The sequence below is a fragment of the Capra hircus genome, chromosome 13 (assembly GCF_001704415.2).
Source record: "Capra hircus breed San Clemente chromosome 13, ASM170441v1, whole genome shotgun sequence".
Taxonomy (NCBI): Eukaryota; Metazoa; Chordata; class Mammalia; order Artiodactyla; family Bovidae; genus Capra; species Capra hircus.
Window position 1 is genome coordinate 7,215,181 of NC_030820.1, and position 17,593 is coordinate 7,232,773.

At 43.0% G+C, this 17,593-nt stretch overlaps 2 protein-coding genes across 2 annotated transcripts in view; both read right to left on the bottom strand.

Moving 5' to 3' along the window:
• SEL1L2 (SEL1L2 ERAD E3 ligase adaptor subunit) overlaps window positions 450-17,593 on the bottom strand; it is a 126,659-nt gene continuing 109,515 nt past the window's right edge. Inside the window, exons 15-18 of the mRNA XM_005687826.2 lie at window positions 17,399-17,547; window positions 15,928-16,002; window positions 793-921; window positions 450-654 (exon numbers count right to left, since the gene is read on the bottom strand). Coding sequence (XP_005687883.1) covers window positions 535-654; window positions 793-921; window positions 15,928-16,002; window positions 17,399-17,547 — 473 coding nt within the window. The 3' untranslated portion in view covers window positions 450-534. The remainder of the gene's footprint in view (window positions 655-792; window positions 922-15,927; window positions 16,003-17,398; window positions 17,548-17,593) is intronic.
• Window positions 5,198-5,830, bottom strand: LOC102186409 (60S ribosomal protein L17). Its single transcript, XM_005687825.3, has one exon. The coding sequence runs from the start codon at window positions 5,784-5,786 to the stop codon at window positions 5,232-5,234; it is 555 nt and encodes a 184-aa protein (XP_005687882.2). The 5' UTR covers window positions 5,787-5,830; the 3' UTR covers window positions 5,198-5,231.

Genomic DNA, 17,593 nt, shown 5'->3' on the forward strand with positions numbered 1-17,593 from the left:
TCTTGCCCTCCCCAAACTCTCCCAAGTTCAGTATGTTTGCAGGAGCCAAGAAACAAACCCATTTGTCCTCTCGAAAGGGGACAGGTTGTCACAACCACTTGAAAATGGGTGATTTTTATCCCTAACTCAGGACTAGAGCCTGGAGAAGGAAATGGCAAGCCACTCCGGTATACCTTGCCTGGAAAATCCCATAGACTGAGGAGCCTGATGGGCTACAGTCCATGGGGTCACAAAGAGTCAGGCACGACTGAGCAACTAACACACGGGACTAGAGCACCCCAAGATGAGAAGTTTGTAAGGGAATCTTAGCTGATGAGTCTCCAACAAACCTCTCCCCACAAGGAGTCACCTCAGCTAAGCAGGAGGTCTGAAATGGTTTCTTAGAGGACAGGTCCCAGTCTTTGTCCATTTTCCCTCAAGGCCCGTATAAGAAGTCAGCAGCAGGCCCCTGAGTCTGATGGGGAAATTTTTTATTTAATGAAGATAACTTGCAGCGGACTGGTTCCGTGAGCAGGTTTTCCCATGGTCCGGATCCTACCCGTAGCGATTTCTAAGCAAGAAGATCAGCACAGCAACAATTAGGCCAATTACAAATAAATCCCAGCATGGTCCAATGGTGTTGTCCAGTACTGTCCACTTCCATCTCATTGTAAACTACAGGCAAGAGACATTCTGTCAAAAATAAACCCGAGCCTCCCACTTTATTCAGAACATCATCTCCCCCCATCCCTCTGCCCAAGAGTTGCTCATCGGAGTTTCCAGAGATTTGGGACCTAATTGAGACAAACTTACATTAAAAAACAGGATATCTTGGAGCAAATGCACAGTTTCCAATTTCATGAGGGCCAAGAACACTGGTATGTGAGCGTCCGGACTTGTTTGAGCAGCCATGTCGTATAATCTCCTGGCCAAGTGAATGTCCTGGAAATAGAACAGCCCATACTTATTAGGTGCAGATTCTTTAGGAGTAATTAAGTGAAAGCCACTGTTTGAAATTTATCTTTGGTAGGTCTGAATGCTTTCCCCACTACCCTCTACCCCAGGATGTTCATGCCTTAATCCTTGGAACCACCAGCTTCCCTGGTGATCCGGTAGCTAAGACTCAACTCGGAGCTCCCAACACAGGGGGCCTCGGTTCAACCCCTGGCTGGGCTACGAGATCCCACATGCTGCAACTAAGAGTTTGCATATCACAGCTAAGATGCAAATAATTAATTTTAAAAAGATAAAACGTAAAAACAAGATCGCTAAAGTCCATTAAAATTTTTTAAAAATGAATGTTAAAAATGTTATGTTACAAGGGCAGAGCAAATTTTGCAAATATAAATAAGGTTTCAAATGTTAAGTTAGGGAGATTGTCCTGAAGCACCTGGTGGACTCAGTGTAATCACATGAGCCCTTAAACACTGAGTTTTCTCACAGAGCAGAAGAGAAAGGCAGAGAGATGTGGCAGAGGAGAAGTCAGAGGTTCTAGGCATGGGAAGGACTCAATTTCCTGTTGCTGGAAGGGCCCCCTGGACAGGAGAAGGAAAGTAGACAGCCAGCAAGGAAGTGGGGCCCCCAGTCCTATAAACACAAGAGACTGAATTTGGACAGTGATCTGAACAAGTGTGGAAGCAGATTCTTCCCCAGAGCCCTCTGTAAGGACCACAGATTTGATTTCAGGCCTGCAGACCCTATGCAGAGGTCCCAGTCGAGCTCACCTAGACTTCTCACCTACAGAAACAGTGAGACAAATGTGTGTGGTTTTAAGGCATTGAGTTTGTGGTAATCTGTTACAGCAGCCGTAGAAAATCAAGAGTCTCCAAAGAGCTTTCTTAGTATCACTGAACCAGAGCTATGATTCCAATTAAAGGGGCAGGAGGACAGACGCTAACAATACAGCTCCCAAAGCAAATGGCAATATGGACAGTGATAAGCGTTTAAACTTCCTACTTCTCTTCATGTACTTATCATACTGGAAGGTTTGGGATTTGTTAATTCATTGTCTCCAGGTCCTTGAAGACAAGGGTTTGAACTGCCCATTTGCCCCTGAATTCCCAGTGCCTAATGAAGTGTCGAATACATGGTAAGTCTTTGATAACACATCAAAAAGTGAATAAATGAGAAGTGAGTGAATAAACTACTTGGCTCTCAGGCTGGAATTTGATTCCATAAATGACATACTATATTTTTAGGAACATTTCTTCCCATTAAATTAGGCCATGACAGATCAAACTGTGGTTCTCTTTCATTTTCACCTACTTACGGCTTGTTTTTTGCTTGCTTTGTAGTTGTTTTGTTTCCCCAAACAGAATAATGAAAGTCTAAGTAGAATGTAAAGGTCTACTCTTTTAAAGGTCTACTCTGCCAGGGTGCCTGTGGATTATTTTCAAAAGAAGGGGAAGGAGAAGAGCTTTTCACAAACTGCAGTCGTCTTGCAAGTCTCTGTCTCCCCTCCATCTCCCAGACTCCCATTGCTGCTGCTGCTGCTGAGTCGCGTCAGTCGTGTCCGACTCTGTGCGACCCCACAGACGGCAGCCCACCAGGCCCCGCCATCCCTGGGATTCTCCAGGCAAGAACACTGGAGTGGGCTGCCATTGCCTTCTCCAATGCAGGAAAGTGAAAAGTGAAAGTGAAGTCGTTCAGTCGTGTCCGACTCTTCTCGACCCCATGGACTGCAGCCTACTAGGCTCCCCGTCCATGGGATTTTCCAGGCAAGAGTACTGGAGTGGGGTGCCATTGCCTTCTCCCAGACTCCCATTACACAGGCCTTAATAGTTGTGAATCCTGAAGCCTCGGCTAAACACATTTCTCGGGTGGTGTCCTCTCAGCTGTGTTCTGCTTGTCATTTCTTAAAGTTTTCCAAAGTTTTGTGGACTGGTAAATTTATGTTTGAGAAAGAGGAATAAGGCCTGCTTAAAATATTTAAAATTCAGGAGACTGTTCAGAACAAATCTTTCTGGCAACAGAGAAAATGGATGTTGTAAAAACTCTAATTTGTGTCTCTAATTCCAACAAATTCAGTGGCTGTTCATTTGAAAACACCCCGCAGATGATAACAGTGGTGTCACTCCCACACGTGACAGGCATATTAACTTGAATGGGGCGTTCGGAAAAAGGCAGCCTGTGTCAATATCTCAGGCATTCCTTCTTATTTAAAGCCAGCAAGAGTTATTAATTCATTTCTTGGGGTACAAATATCACAAGTGAGTCACTTGGCTTATAAATAAAAAATAACAAAGAAGTACCATTCAAGTGGGATGAGCTGGCTCCTGGCCAAGGCAGCCTCACCATTGGCAGAGGGGGTGGGATGAGATAGGAAAGTCTTTCTTTAAAATTACCAGAGAAAGAAAATCCTGAATGTTTCTGACTAATTAGGGCAACTCATAGAAAGAAAATTTTATTACTAGACTCTGGAAAAGACTCTTTGTTCTTTGATCTTATTTAGTTAAAAAAAAAAAAATCAATATCATTTCCACACAAAAATTCCCCTTGATAAACAGTGCTTTGGTGATTCCCAAGGTTCATTAAATATGTCTATTGCACATCTGGTCCACTTAGGTTTAACTTTTCTGTGGTACATTTGAGTTTATTTTGCTTTAAATTATCTGATTAGGAGATTATGTAAACCTATCTGTAGACTTCTTACAGGTTTCTGACTATAATGTCAGGTGTGCTGAAGTCCTGTTCAATGCTCACATGTTCAAAAGCTGCTCACAACTCAAAGGTACAGAATTCTCCAGCAATGAAATATCTGGGTTATGAAAATTGTTCAATCACATGATGCAGGGGCTTTCCAGCCCAGAATCTTTGGGTGTCATCAAAAATTTCTTATACTGGGACAGAGATAGTTTCTTTAACAATCCATTCTTATTTTCTTAGTATAAATATGTTAAATTAGTGGAAACTTTGAAAATATAGAGGTGAACAAATGAGGGGAAAACACCCACAATCTCACTGTACAGAGGTAACTGCTGATATTCCACACACATCCTACTAGCATTTCAGTGTTCTTATACTCATGTATACATATTTTTAATTAAGGAATTTTTCACTCTGTATGATACTTTGTCTTCTGTTTTCTTAAGCTAACAATATATTTCAAGCAATATACCACATTCTAAGATATTAGTCTATAATATTTGTATTTTTAATGGTTGTACAGTATTGCAGAATAATGGCTGCTGTTGCTAAGTCGCTTCAGTCGTGTCTGACTCTGTGCGACCCCAGAGACGACAGCCCACCAGGCTCCCCCGTCCCTGGGATTCTCCAGGCAAGAACAATGGAATGGGTTGCCATTTCCTTCTCCAATGCACGAAAGTGAAAAGTGAAAGCAAAGCCGCTCAGTCGTGTCTGACTCACAGCAACCCCAGGGACTGCAGCCTCAGGGGCTCCTCTGTCCATGGGATTTTCCAGGCAAGAGTACTGGAGTGGGGTGCCATTGCCTTCTCCTAATACTTATTAAATATTTACTGTGTAACAGCCACCATTGTTGTGGTGTCATTTAAACCCTATGACAATGCTGTAGGGCAGATGATATTAACCCCATTTTAAAGATGAAAAAACTGACATAGAGAGCTTAAGTCATTCATCCAAATTCATTTGACTTGTAAGTGGCAGAGCTGAGATTTTACAGGTTTGTAAAATAAAAAACTATTCATTCGGGCTGAGGAATCATATTGTCAGATTCTGTTCTAAAATTTTTTTTTTTTTGACATAGAGAGTAAGAAACACATGATACTCTATTTTTATTTTTGGAGTTTTTTTCACTATTTTTGTTTGTTTGTTTTGATACTCTAAAATGGAAGAAAGCATATATGTTTTAAGATATTGACTAGAAAATCTATCCAAATTAAGACAAAAAGTGAGAGGAAACTAGCCTTTAGAGTTTCAATATATTATAGTTAGACATACAAGATAACACATTTTTTTGGTTCCTGCAGGTAAAACAAAACCACATCTACTGAATAAACTACAAATAGATCTGTCAAAAATAAAAGTAATTATTGCATGAAGCATTTTTATTTCTCATTTGTCTGGTTTGACCACCTATTGAGTGTTAGAGCTGAAGCTTTAAACACCAGAACAGAATTATTTTCTGGAAAAGCCAACTTAAAGTTAGATTTTAAAATGGCCCTCTCAGAAATATGACAGGACAAAATATACATCTTTTAGAAAGAGTCATAACCTTTCTTTCTTTCTTTCTTTTTTTTTTTTTTACTTTTATTTGCATTTATTTTTTGCGGCATTTATTCCCGGGCCATAAGTTTTTGTTTCTTCAGTTTCTTCTGGGATATCTTTTTCTTCTGTGCAACCTCCTCTTCTGGTTTAGGAACAATCTGTTCTTTTTCAGTAAGGATCATCTCAATGTGGCAGGGAGAGCTCATGTAGGGGTTGATCCGACCGTGAGCTCTGTAAGTCCTGCGTCGCATCTTGGGGGCTTTGTTCACTTGGATGTGCTCAATGACCAGAGAATCTACATCTAAGCCCTCAAGTTCAGCATTACTCTCTGCATTTTTGAGCATGTGTAGTAAAAATTCAGCACTCTTTTTGGGCCATCGACCCTGAGTCCAGCCCCACTGTTTGGCCTGTGCACACCTGCCAACTCCACCGTTGTAGCGGCGGAACGGCACACACTGCTTCTTTAACGTGACGTCCTTCAGATACTTGGTGGCTTTTCGGATATGCATACCCTTTATGGCCTGGGCGGTTTCACGAGTGTTCTTAAAGTGTACACGAAGATTTGAACCTCTTGATTTGCATGATTTTGTGGGGTTTTCTGGGTCAAGTGAATAGCGCACCATTTTTAGGAGTCACCTGAGAGCAAGAATAACTCAGGCCGCTTACTGGAAAAAAAAGCGAGTCATAACCTTTCTTAAAGCATTCAAACAGTAATTTGAAGTAGAGGATTTATTTTGCAAAAAGAGTACTATGTTCAGCAACACGGAAATGAACATTGTTTTTCATACAAAGTTAATTATTTCATCTGATTGATGATTGTCATTTACAACTATATTGCTACCTCTGTCTCGGGTATTCCTTTGGAAAAAGTCTATGGATTCATTACATTTTCTAATGTATTGTCTATAGATTATAAGATAAAATCAAGCATGTATCTGCTGATACTTTTTAAGTTGATCTGTCTTTATACTTAGAAGCCACCACTTCTCTGGTGGCTCAGACTGTAAAGAGTCTGCCTGCAATGCAGGAGACCCAGGTTTGATCCCTGGGTTGGGAAGATCCCCTGGAGAAGGAAATGGCAACCCACTCCAGTATTCTTGCCTGGACAAAGGAGCCTGGCAGGCTACAGTCCCTGGGGTCGCAGAGAGTGGGACACGACTGAGCGACTATCACTCCCTCCCTCTCTCATGTGTGCACACACACCATTTTGCACTTTGATCTTCATTATGGATGTGTCTCTTCATAGCACACTGCGAACTCTTTGAAGGATGCCTTGTTCTTGTATCCCCAGAGTCACGCACAGTGTTTCTGGACACAAAACAAGGACTTGATAAATATCTGAGTAAGTAAATGAATGAAGAAAAGCAAGGCATGGTACCACATAAGTTTAGAATCAGGGATTCTAAATCTTTTAAATCTTTTAAATCTAGGGATTCATCAAAGGATTCATAGAGGAGATGATATTGGAGCTATTCTTTGAAAAATGGATCGGTCTTCAATGGGCAAAAATGTGAGAGGAGATCATTCCAGCAAATGGGGCAATATGACCTAAAGTCAGGAGGGTGCAGTTTAAGGGCATGGGGGAAAGGAAAAGAAGCCTAGAAGATATATAGGGAAATAGTGGCATATCCAGCCATTATTACCAAGGCAGGTTAGGTCAAGGAGGGTTTTGAATGCCAGGGTAAGAAGTTTGGACTTCATTAGGCAATAGAAAGTCAGTAAGACTCTTTTTTATTTTTGCGTTTGCTCATATTTATATCTGTGTGTGTGTCCACGCATGCACACTTTGGGGGAAGTTAAGTCTCGGAGTAACGGTACCAGAGTTAGATGGTTAAAGTATGAAGAATAACCTGGTGGGGCTTCACTAGATGTATGTATGTTAACTGAAGTAATGCTAACATCTGTAACAAACAAACCCCCACATTTCAGTGGTTTAACACATTCAACAGTCCATTGTGGATGTTACTGGTTGGTGGTAAATTTTCCTGGGGTGGTTCTGTGCTACAGCCTCTGGGAGAAGCTCCATCTACTTCTTAGCAGCTTTGGCCCAGAAATTACACTCTTCCCTTTCACATCCATTCCTTCAGTGAAAAGTAGTCACGTGGGTGTCACGGGAACTGGGAAGTGCAGCCTCAGACTAGGAGCCATATCTCAGCAGTGAGTATTTCCTCCATCAGAGATTACACATCTTTGGTGGACAGAGCTTTCTCTGCCATACAGTTCAAGGAAGAACATTAGAATGAGAGAACCCTGAGAAGCCTTTACAACAAATAGAAACTTTGGCCTGAACCAGGATAAGGAGAAAAGAACAGACAGGAGAGATGGGCAACTGTTTTTTTCTCATGGTTAAATTTTTGAAGTACCTCTGAATCAAGTGTAAATTGAGAAGGAATTTCATATTAACTTGTGAGCTGAGGGCTTATATTTCTAAATTAGTTCAGGTCATTTCTCAGTTTCTCTCCAGGTACTATTTTGTGTTCCAAAACAATGGTGCGGGGACATCCCTGGCAGTCCAGTGGTTAAGATTCCATGCTTCCACTACAGGGGGCTGGGTTCAGTCCCTGGTCAGGAAACTAAGATCCTGCATGCCACGTGGTATGGCCAAACAAGAAAACAAGAGCAGTGCCGTCGGTCCTGGTCTGCAGTTTAAGCCAAGTGAGCTTAACTTGAAGTCAGATATTGGAGAATGAGATGTTGAGATGTTTCTCAATGAAGCCATTAGGATAATTCATCTACATCACCTTAGTCCCCAAATCTGCTCCTAAAGAAGGATGAGAAAAATAACCCATATTTTTGCATTGATTTACCAAGAGTTGATTTGTACCTTTCTTTTTCCAGAAGGCTTAACTACAGAGTTTACCAAAACCCTATTTGATTCTCTGATAAATCCTATTAAAAATGTTAAACTCACCTTTTCCACTGGTTTGCATGAAGTTTAAGTAACACAAAGGATGGTGAAGAGCCTTGTTAAAGACATGCGTAATTACCTGTTCTCCTAATTGCTTTGCTTTCATTAAACATCTCTGGAACAAGCTTTGGGCTTTTCATTATCCGCATATTTGTTTTAAGAATTAGAAGAAGTGATATCTCATCATTAATTTGACGGCAAGATAGCAAGATTAATTAAACTTGGCCTCTGGGTAGTTGGTTATTATTTTACTAGTTACTAAACAAAATAAATTAATAAAGATGAAAAGCAACGTCTCCTCATTAACTGAATCTAAAATTTCTGTGTCCAGGTCTGAGGTTAAGGGCAGCTTTTCCTTTTTTTTTTTTTTTTTTTTGGTTAAATGTAGAGACTTTCTGTAGGAAAAAATATATGTGTGACTGAGAGACTGATCAAAATGAACTATCCGTGATTTAACAAGAACTCTGACTGAAAAGAACAGAAATGTGACTAGAGGGAAACTTCAAAGTGTTTTCCAGATGTATGAAATGTCTGTCTCAACAACTGCTATTTGACATCGTGAAGAAAGTGCCTAGGAGAGAGCCCAGCAGTGGCTCCGCGGAGGAAAACCGAAGCTCCGGAGGTGGCGGGCCGGCTGTGTAGATGGCCAACCCCGTGTCCCGGCAGAGCCGCCCTCCCCGCTGCGGCGGAATCAGGGCGAGAAGACCTCACGGCGGCGAGGCCGCGGCCGGTCAAGTCCTCCTCGACTCACGAGGGGGAGGGGGAGGGGGAGGGGGAGGGGGGGAGCGGGGAGGGGGAGGGGCGAGGCGGGAAGGAGAGCTCATCTGACTCTAACCCACGGGGTGGGGTCACCTTCATCCTCTATACAGACAATGCTCCTCTCACCAGTGTGGTTATGTTTTACATGGGGAATGAGGAGCAAAAGCTTTAATCCTATTGAAGCCTGATCTAGCAATCCTTCAAGTTCTCTTCTGATCTACATAACAGCCATTCCACACTGTTTCTCGACAAGCCCTTTCACAAAGGCTTATTCGTTTCATCCTTAAAGCCTGGGGCAGGGCTTGTATCCCTGGTCTGCTGTACAGATGTGGATGACAGCTGGAAGGGAGGGAGTGCGGTTTGATAACATCCAAAGAATCAACCAATTTAGCTATTTGGTCCCGTCCCCTCTGCCCCCCATTTCATCAACACAGGAAAGTTGCATCTGCTAAGAACAGGGATAACAGACTGCATCTGGGTTTGACAGTCTTTCCACGACTTAGGGCGCCGGGAAGATGGAGAGTCATCAGGCGAAAGGCAGGTGCAGGGAGCACAGAAAGGCAAGCACCTCTCCCACCAGGCTGTGGGCACCTGAACAAGAAGCCCTTGCTGCCGAAGGCATGGGGGCGGTCGTCAGCCAGGAAATTCCCTGCAATGATTCCCAGTTACTAGCACAACTGGAAGGAAGAAGAAAGCATCGAAAATGCATTAATGCAGGGCCCACTCTTCCCACCAGAAATGTGAGGTCAGATAGGTCTGGGTTCAAATTCTGGTTCTACCACCAATGAGCCCTGCAAACTCAGTCCTGTGATTTAACCTGCTCTGTGGTTTCCTGATGCAAAAATGGAGGCCAATGATAGGATGCATCTCATTGAGTGGTTATGTGACTTAGATGAGGTGGTACACACAATACACCAACACCTGGCTATTATTATCATTCAGTTCAGTTCAGTTCAGTCGCTCAGTCGTGTCCGACTCTGTGACCCCATGAATCGCAGCACGCCAGGCCTCCCTGTCCATCATCAACTCCCGGAGTTCACTCAGACTCATGTCCATCGAGTCAGTGATGCCATCCAGCCATCTCATCCTCTGTCGTCCCCTTCTCCTGCCCCCAATCCCTCCCAGCATCAGAGCCTTTTCCAATGAGTCAACTCTTCGCATGAGGTGGCCAAAGTACTGGAGTTTCAGCTTTAGCGTCATTCCTTCCAAAGAAATCCCAGGGCTGATCTCCTTCAGAATGGACTGGCTGCATCTCCTTGCAGGCCAAGGGACTCTCAAGAGTCTTCTCCAACACCACAGTTCAAAAGCATCAATTCTTCGGTGCTCAGCTTTCTTCACAGTCCAACTCTCACATCCATACATGACTACTGGAAAAACCATAGCCTTGACTAGACAGACCTTTGTTGGCAAAGCAATGTCTCTGCTTTTCATTATGCTATCTTATGTCATAACTTTTCTTCCAAGGAGTAAGCATATTTTAATTTCATGGCTGCAGTCACCATCTGCAGTTATTTTGGAGCCCCCCAAAATAAAGTCTGACACTGTTTTCACTGTTTCCGCATCTATTTCCCATGAAGTGATGAGACCAGATGCCATGATCTTCAGTACTGATATGTAATACACCTTCCTCACCCTGTCAGACCCCAGTGCCATCTTCTGCCTTACTTACACTTACTACAGGATTTACTCAATATTCTTCTCCCACCGGACTGTCGGCTTCTTAATGAACATGCCTCGTCTCCTCAAGTCAAGTGTAGCTTTTAAAGGATGGAGATCCATCTTCTTGGGCCTCCTAGAGCTCTCAGCGCTGTGTCATGTATGCAGCAGTGTGTCAAAAGACATTTCTGGATCAAAGCACCTCCCAGTATTCAGCTGGGACCTCATTCTCACTTTTTCCTTACTACTGAGAGCTTGAGAATTAGTGCACACATTTTTTTTTTAATTTGTATTTTTTTGGAGTACAGTTGATTAACAATGTTGTGTTAGTTTCAGGTGCGTAGCAAGGTGATCCATATCACAGATTCATACATGTATCTAATCTTTTCCACATTCTTTCCCCATTTAGGTTATTACAGAGTCAATGGAAACTAATGGAAAGAGGTCTGGAGGTGGAAGGGAGTGGGGGCAGAGCCCACTAGTGTTGTTGGGAAAAGCGTGAATTCACTGTGAATCAGATCAGTCACTAGATTCTTGCCTGGAAAAATTCCATGAACAGAGGAGACTGGCGGCCTACAGTCCATGGGATCACAAAGAATCGGACATGACTTATCACACTCACACACCACACGCAGTCCAGGTGTCTTCCACTTGTTAGTTATGTCCTAAGGCATCATGGAGAAAATAAATCCGATCTTATGGAGTCTATGTGAGGGTCCATGGTACGTGTTGGTCTGTGGGAGGGCTCAGCAAATGTTAAGGCTTCTTCTCCCCATTGATGACATCAGAGAAATGGAAAATATTTACAAATTTTCCTTCCTGTACAGCCATTGTTACTAGGTTTGGATGATTTGCACAATTACCTTTGTGATACCTAAACCGTGTTCGTACATATAGCCCAGGTTGAACATGGCTTGTGCGCTGTGATACTTGTCGGCCGCGATGCTATAATGTGTGGCTGCTGTTTGATAGTCTCTCTTGGTCCCGTAGCCATAGTAATGGTAATCTCCAATTTTCACTCTAGCAAATGCATTGCCTGATAGAAATACCAGAAAGAGAAGAAGAATAACTCAAATGATTCAGGTGTAGTTCCTAGTAACTCAGCCTAATGATAATCTATATAGAAAAGAAAAAAAAACCACTTAGAATCCTATAATCAGGATTAGATATGATTTATGGATATAACACACAATACTAGCTGTCTTCATTGTAGGATAATTCCCACAATGTGGTACAAATGTTCTTAAAGAGTAAAACATTATAACAATTTCTTTACGTGTACACTCTGCTATACTTTTGTTTATTTTTGGCGATGCCGCGTCTCCACTGCTGCTGTGGGCGTCCGCGGGGGGCAGAGAGTGGGGGCTTCTCACTGCCATTGCTTCTCAGGGGCTTCAGTGGTCGTGGCACACAGGCTCAGCAGCTGCAGCTCGTAGACTCTAGAGCACAGGCTCGATAGTTGAGGTGCACGGACTTAGTTGCCCTGTAGCATGCGAAATTTTTCCGGACCAGACAGGGATCTAGTGTCCCCTGCATTGGCAGGCAGATTCTTATCCACCACGCCACCAGGGAAGTCCCAGAATATAACATTATTAATTTTACCTTTTAGATTAATTTTCTGAAGGTAGGTCAACTGGATCCCATCCCTCTTTTCTCAGATTTCACTCCTGCAGAAGCTCTGCTCTCCTGCATCACCAGCTTCTCCCCCTTTCTAGTCCCATCAGTCACGCAAACACCCTTTGGTATCTTCTGTGAATGACATCAAACCCTGCATCCCATTTCTTCATCCCACGGCATCTCCTTGTCACAACGCCCCATTTCTCAGTTTACTTCACACTCAGCCTTTTAAAAGTGTGTTCTATACTTGCTGTCTCAAAAGCTTCTCCTCCCACATACTCTTCAACCCACCCCAGCCTGGCTTCTGCTCCCGCCTCCATGAGACTGCAACTTTCGAGGTAGTCGATAACTTCCATGCAGCCAAAACCCCGGCCACATCCCTGTCTTCATCGCACTGGGCCGCTAAGCCACGCTGGAAGCCCCGGGACTAACTGCCCAAGTCCTTTCCTCTCTCGACTTCCCTCATGCCCCATAGGCCTCTCCTTTACAGACTCTTGCCTGACGTCCTCCACTAACTTCGAAATGTCAGACTGCTAAGGCCTTATCACCGATTTTTTTCCTCCAGCTTCTCTCCCTTCTTTCCTCTCCTCTCCTGCGGTCCCCCCCTCCTCTCCCCAACTCTGCTCTGTCTCAACTCTGTCTCCACGTCATCTCATCTAGTTCCACGGCTCTCTATGGTCACTATTTCTGAATCTGTATTTACAGTCCTGTCTCTCATAAGCTCCAGATTCTTACAGGTGCCTTCTTGACTTCCCTACCCGGATCTCAAACTTAAGACATCCAGTAGAGAATCTTAACACCCCATTCCCTCTTCCTCCAAACAAAATCATCAGTTTCTTTCCTCTCTCAGGACCAGCAGCCCACTTCTCAGGCCATAAATCTAGCAGAATTATCCCCAGTTCCTTCCCCTCACTTTTATTATCAAACCCATTAGCAAGTCCTCTTTCTCTAAAACACACCCATTTTTTGCCCTCTCCTCTACCATCTAGTCTCATCCTGGAATGTTACAACAGCCAAGATGATTTTTTTCAAATGTAAAATCGAATCATGTTATTCCCTATGTGAAAACCGTCAAGTGCCTTCACTTTGCACTTGGAATAACACCCAGACTCCTGACCTGACCTGCAAGCGATGCCTTGTCTGGCTTCTACCTCCCTGACTGTCCTTATCTTTCATCACTTTCTTGGCATGTTATGGCCTTCTTCATATTCCTTCAACACACCGAGCTCATCCTTGCCTCAGGATCCCCGTAAGATTCTTCGAGTCCCTCTGCCTGGTGTGTTTGGAGTTCCTCATCCTTATGACCTCACTGCAAATGTTGCTTCCTGCCTAGCACTTCTTTGACCACCTTGTCAGACTACACTCCAGTAATTATCTGTCCCATCTACATGCTTTATTTCTTCATAGCACATAACATTATTATTTTGTTTACTAGTTTATTTTCTCTCCCTCTTTGATGAGAGAAAACTTTGACGCTCTTGATCACTAATACAGTCCCAGAACTGGAACGGAACCTGATGAATATTTACGGAATGAGTGGATAGACACAGTAGGGAACTTTTTTAGAAAATGTTTTTCCCAGATGTTAAGTATTTTACAATCTTAATTCCCAAGAAACATGAAAATATTCATGTCAGAGTAAAAATAATTCACATGACTTTTTAAGATGTGAGACTTCAGTCTTTTGAAGGCTAATTAGGGATGACCTCTAAGGGGGTCTCTGGGGCCCATGTTTTCAGTCACCAGGACTATGTTGATTGGAAAGATGAGGGAGCGCTCATGCAGGACTTCCACTTCAACTGTGGCCAACCCTGATGCACAGTCTAGGCTTACTTGGAAAACTGGTAAGTAACCTTGTGTGATATGGTCCATATCATTAAGGGCTATAGGACTCCTTCGAAGTTTTTCTCCCCATTTGGCCTAATACAAAGCCTAAAAATTTTTGAAATTAATTCCTTTGGGTTCTGAAGTTCTTTTAACCTTCTAGAATCCTGTACTAAAATGTAAACCACCTTTAGCTTTCTGTAATTAGAAGTAACGTCATAAAATTCTTAAGCTGCCAAAGATATTGGTTGTTAGGCTTTGCTTCCCAGGTACTTCGAAATGTATAGGTAGCTGGGGGCAAGACCTCATAGAAATGATGCCCAGAAGGGGGGCCCAGAGGGGCCTGGACAGGCAAGAGACCTCTTGAGCTCTAAAGAGAAACCTGCTCCATCTCTAATTTTGCCCAAAGCTGCCTTAACGTTTGACTCCAAGGTTCCTTCTGCACCATAACCACAAAAGAAGAGGACTCTGCATTTTTGAGCTTTACAAGCAGTAAGCAGGACCCCAGAGGTCTCTAGGAATGAAAGGTAGTGAACAAGCAGATTCTCCAGAGGATTCAGCTCCACCCTACTCAGGGGACTGACTGGGGGCAGGTGGCAATCCTGACAGGCTCCCAGAGGGTCACTAGACAGGTGGAGGGATTTCCCCTCCAGTTCACCATCATGATGGTTCAGCAGCCTCATCACACACAGCAGCTCCTGAAGGCAAGCACCACCAGTGACTGACTGGAAGTCTAACTTGCTCGACTAGATTTCCTCACCTTGAGACAGCCACCAGCGGCTACATCTTCAGGGACACTCATGTCTGACCTCTCTTTTGACACACAATTATTTTTAGTGGTCTGACATTTTTATATTGGTGAATTCTGTTTAATATTAATGTCCTCTCGTTTTCAAGGTCTCTTTCCCTTGGTGCAGCTTCTGCAGCATTTTATGGCTTGGGATAAACCTGTATTTGTACAATTGAGCTGATTTGCCATAGATGAGAGATTGCTGGTGTTGTTTCTCCACTCCAAACAAGGTCTTCTTTAAATTTTAGAAAACATGGGCTTTTCTTTTTTCGGGAATTTCTCACTAAAATCACATGGATGGCTTGCCACTGTAGTAGCAGCTTAGCTGAATCCGAGAAGGCACAATGGTGGCTTTTTCCTTCTGCCTCATCAACTGAGAATTGTTTCTTTATCCCATTCACTTCTTGGAGAAAAGGGATGATTCGACCTTGGCATGAGGTGACTTTAAGAAATTAATTAGAAGTAAAATTGCTCTCTTACTATAAGACAGTTCCTCACATATCCAAATGCCAATAGTGACAGCTTTGCAGAAGCTCTCTGCTTTTAGCAATATGATTTTAGGGAAAGAATGGAAGGAGACACAGTGATGCAAATGCCACCTGCCACTGCTTCCCCACCACCCTATCTTACCTTCTTCATCACATGTGATCCCTGTAGTGGGGCTTAGGAACTCCAGGAAGGGAAGGGGGTTGGATCTTGCTAATTAATTTTTTTTTCTGATGCTACCATACTAATCATTACAATAAGGATCTGAAGTTTGTGGTTATCTTCAAAATGATATTTTAAAAGAAGAATCAAGCAAGTCTTACAGCCATAAGTAGTTTTATCTATAAACCCCTTGAAAGATAGATAATATCTCTGATAAGTTAAAAAAAAAAAAAAAACTCAGCAAATGAGTGACTGAAGCCAGACCAAGAAAACTGATTTCTTGAGTAACACTGTCAAGTTTCAGACAATTGTTTAGGTGCCATGGAGACAGAGCCATAGAAAAATTCCCGCCATATGCTAAACTGGGGACCTTGAGAATAACAAAAGAAATTTCTGGAAATGACCTCCAACCAAAGACTGACCCTATCATCAGTTTGAAATACCACATACTAGATATTCTGCACCTTTGTGCCTATGTGCCCAAGAGCTCAGCTGTAGCAAATCAGAGGAATAATAGTGGACAGGGGCCAGGCAGCGCTCATTTTTATCTACGTTCAGATACCTTGAATGGCAGCTCGATTCCACAGGAGAAGTGCCATTGGATACATCTTCTCTTTTTCAAGAATTTTAGCCTTTTCTTCAAAAAAGAGAAAAAAAAAAGGAGACATTCCATTAGGAAGGCTTAAGGTGTCCCTGTAGTAAAGTCAGATATGCATATGTATGATTAGGGAATTGCAGAGAATTTTAACTTATCTTACTAGATTCCAAAATGAACGCTGAATTGCTTTGAGCTACTTCATACCCCATTTCCGCAAGCAGTGCGTACTGAACAAGAGAAGAATCTATATCACCATTCTTATAAGCGAAGTATGCTGTCAGGAATTTCTCAGCCCAGTGGCCTAGTTCACAGACACCTTTATAAAGCTGTATTTGGAAAGAAAAATCAAGCAGACTAGTTAGCCAATACATGTAGTTCCATGCAAATGGTAACTGACATCAGTCTTTAGTTCCTCCTGGCTGGTCAGGCCAGGATTTTTGGTCTGAAGCATGGCTTTTGAAAATTATTTAGAGTGAGGAGTTCATATCTTTCATAGGCACAAAAGTTATGTGTGTATTTTATTTGTCTTGAGCTTATTTTAAATTTGCATAATACACTTTTCTGACTTAGAGGCTATTTGGCAGGACAAGAACGTCTCAACTTCTGTTTTTGTTTTTGTAAGGGCCTTACTGGGCACTGCGGCCCTGTGAGGGCAGCTGATGTGGGAGAGAGAGCGAGGGGAGGACACGCCTGCGGGCACTGGCGGCAGAACGAGGGAGGTGTGCAGAGAGCACGGGATGACTATCAGCCGAGCTGAACAGCGCGTAATTCCGCACGCAAAGGAGGCTAGCCACCCACAGTTCATTAGGGAGCTGGCAAAGGAGCAAATCTAAAGACAGATTTTTAGCTGGGAGCTTTTGAAACGAATTTCAGAGGGATTAGATTACAACATGGAGGTATTTATACTGGTGCAGGGGAAGTGTTTAATAAATCAATGAAGGACATTAAGATCCTAAAAGCACTCTTTTGAAAAGTGCACCAATATCCCAGGTTAAAAGAATTTACTTTCTCCAGTATCATCCAAATCATCAAAAAACCCTCAGGACCTTGCTTTCCAGGAAGAAGCGGGCTGCATTTTCTAGGCTAAATCAAGCCTTGCATTTCCCAGTTGCAACTCCCAAGCCCACTAGAAGTGCCAAGCTGCCCTGGCAATTTGATTGACGACTGAAACAGAGCCCCCCTAACTGAATTCTGCGAAGAGCTCTGAACCTGATGAAAAGCCAAATGCAAGAGAGAGGAAGGATCGTTTCTCTGCCTCCCTTTCCCAGGCTGAGTTACATCACTGCTCTTCCTCTCTGGCAAATGTCAGTATTCACATTGTCAGCTGGAAGAAACAAGATAATATGCATAAAATCAAAGGCACCACAATTTAAGGACAGTATCACCTCCTCTGTGTGACAAATGAAAAGTACTTCAGAAACAGCTCCTGATTTACCTCCACAGCGGTTCTGCATGATCGCAGCACTCCTGTTCCTGTGGCGTACATCTCAGCCAGGTAATAAATGGCTAGGGGCTGCCCACTCTGAGATGCCAAGTAAAAATATTTGAAGGCAAGTTTATAATCCTTCCATACTCCAGAGCCAGCTGAAAAATTAAAATCATTTTGAGCCACCCCTTATTTACATTATTT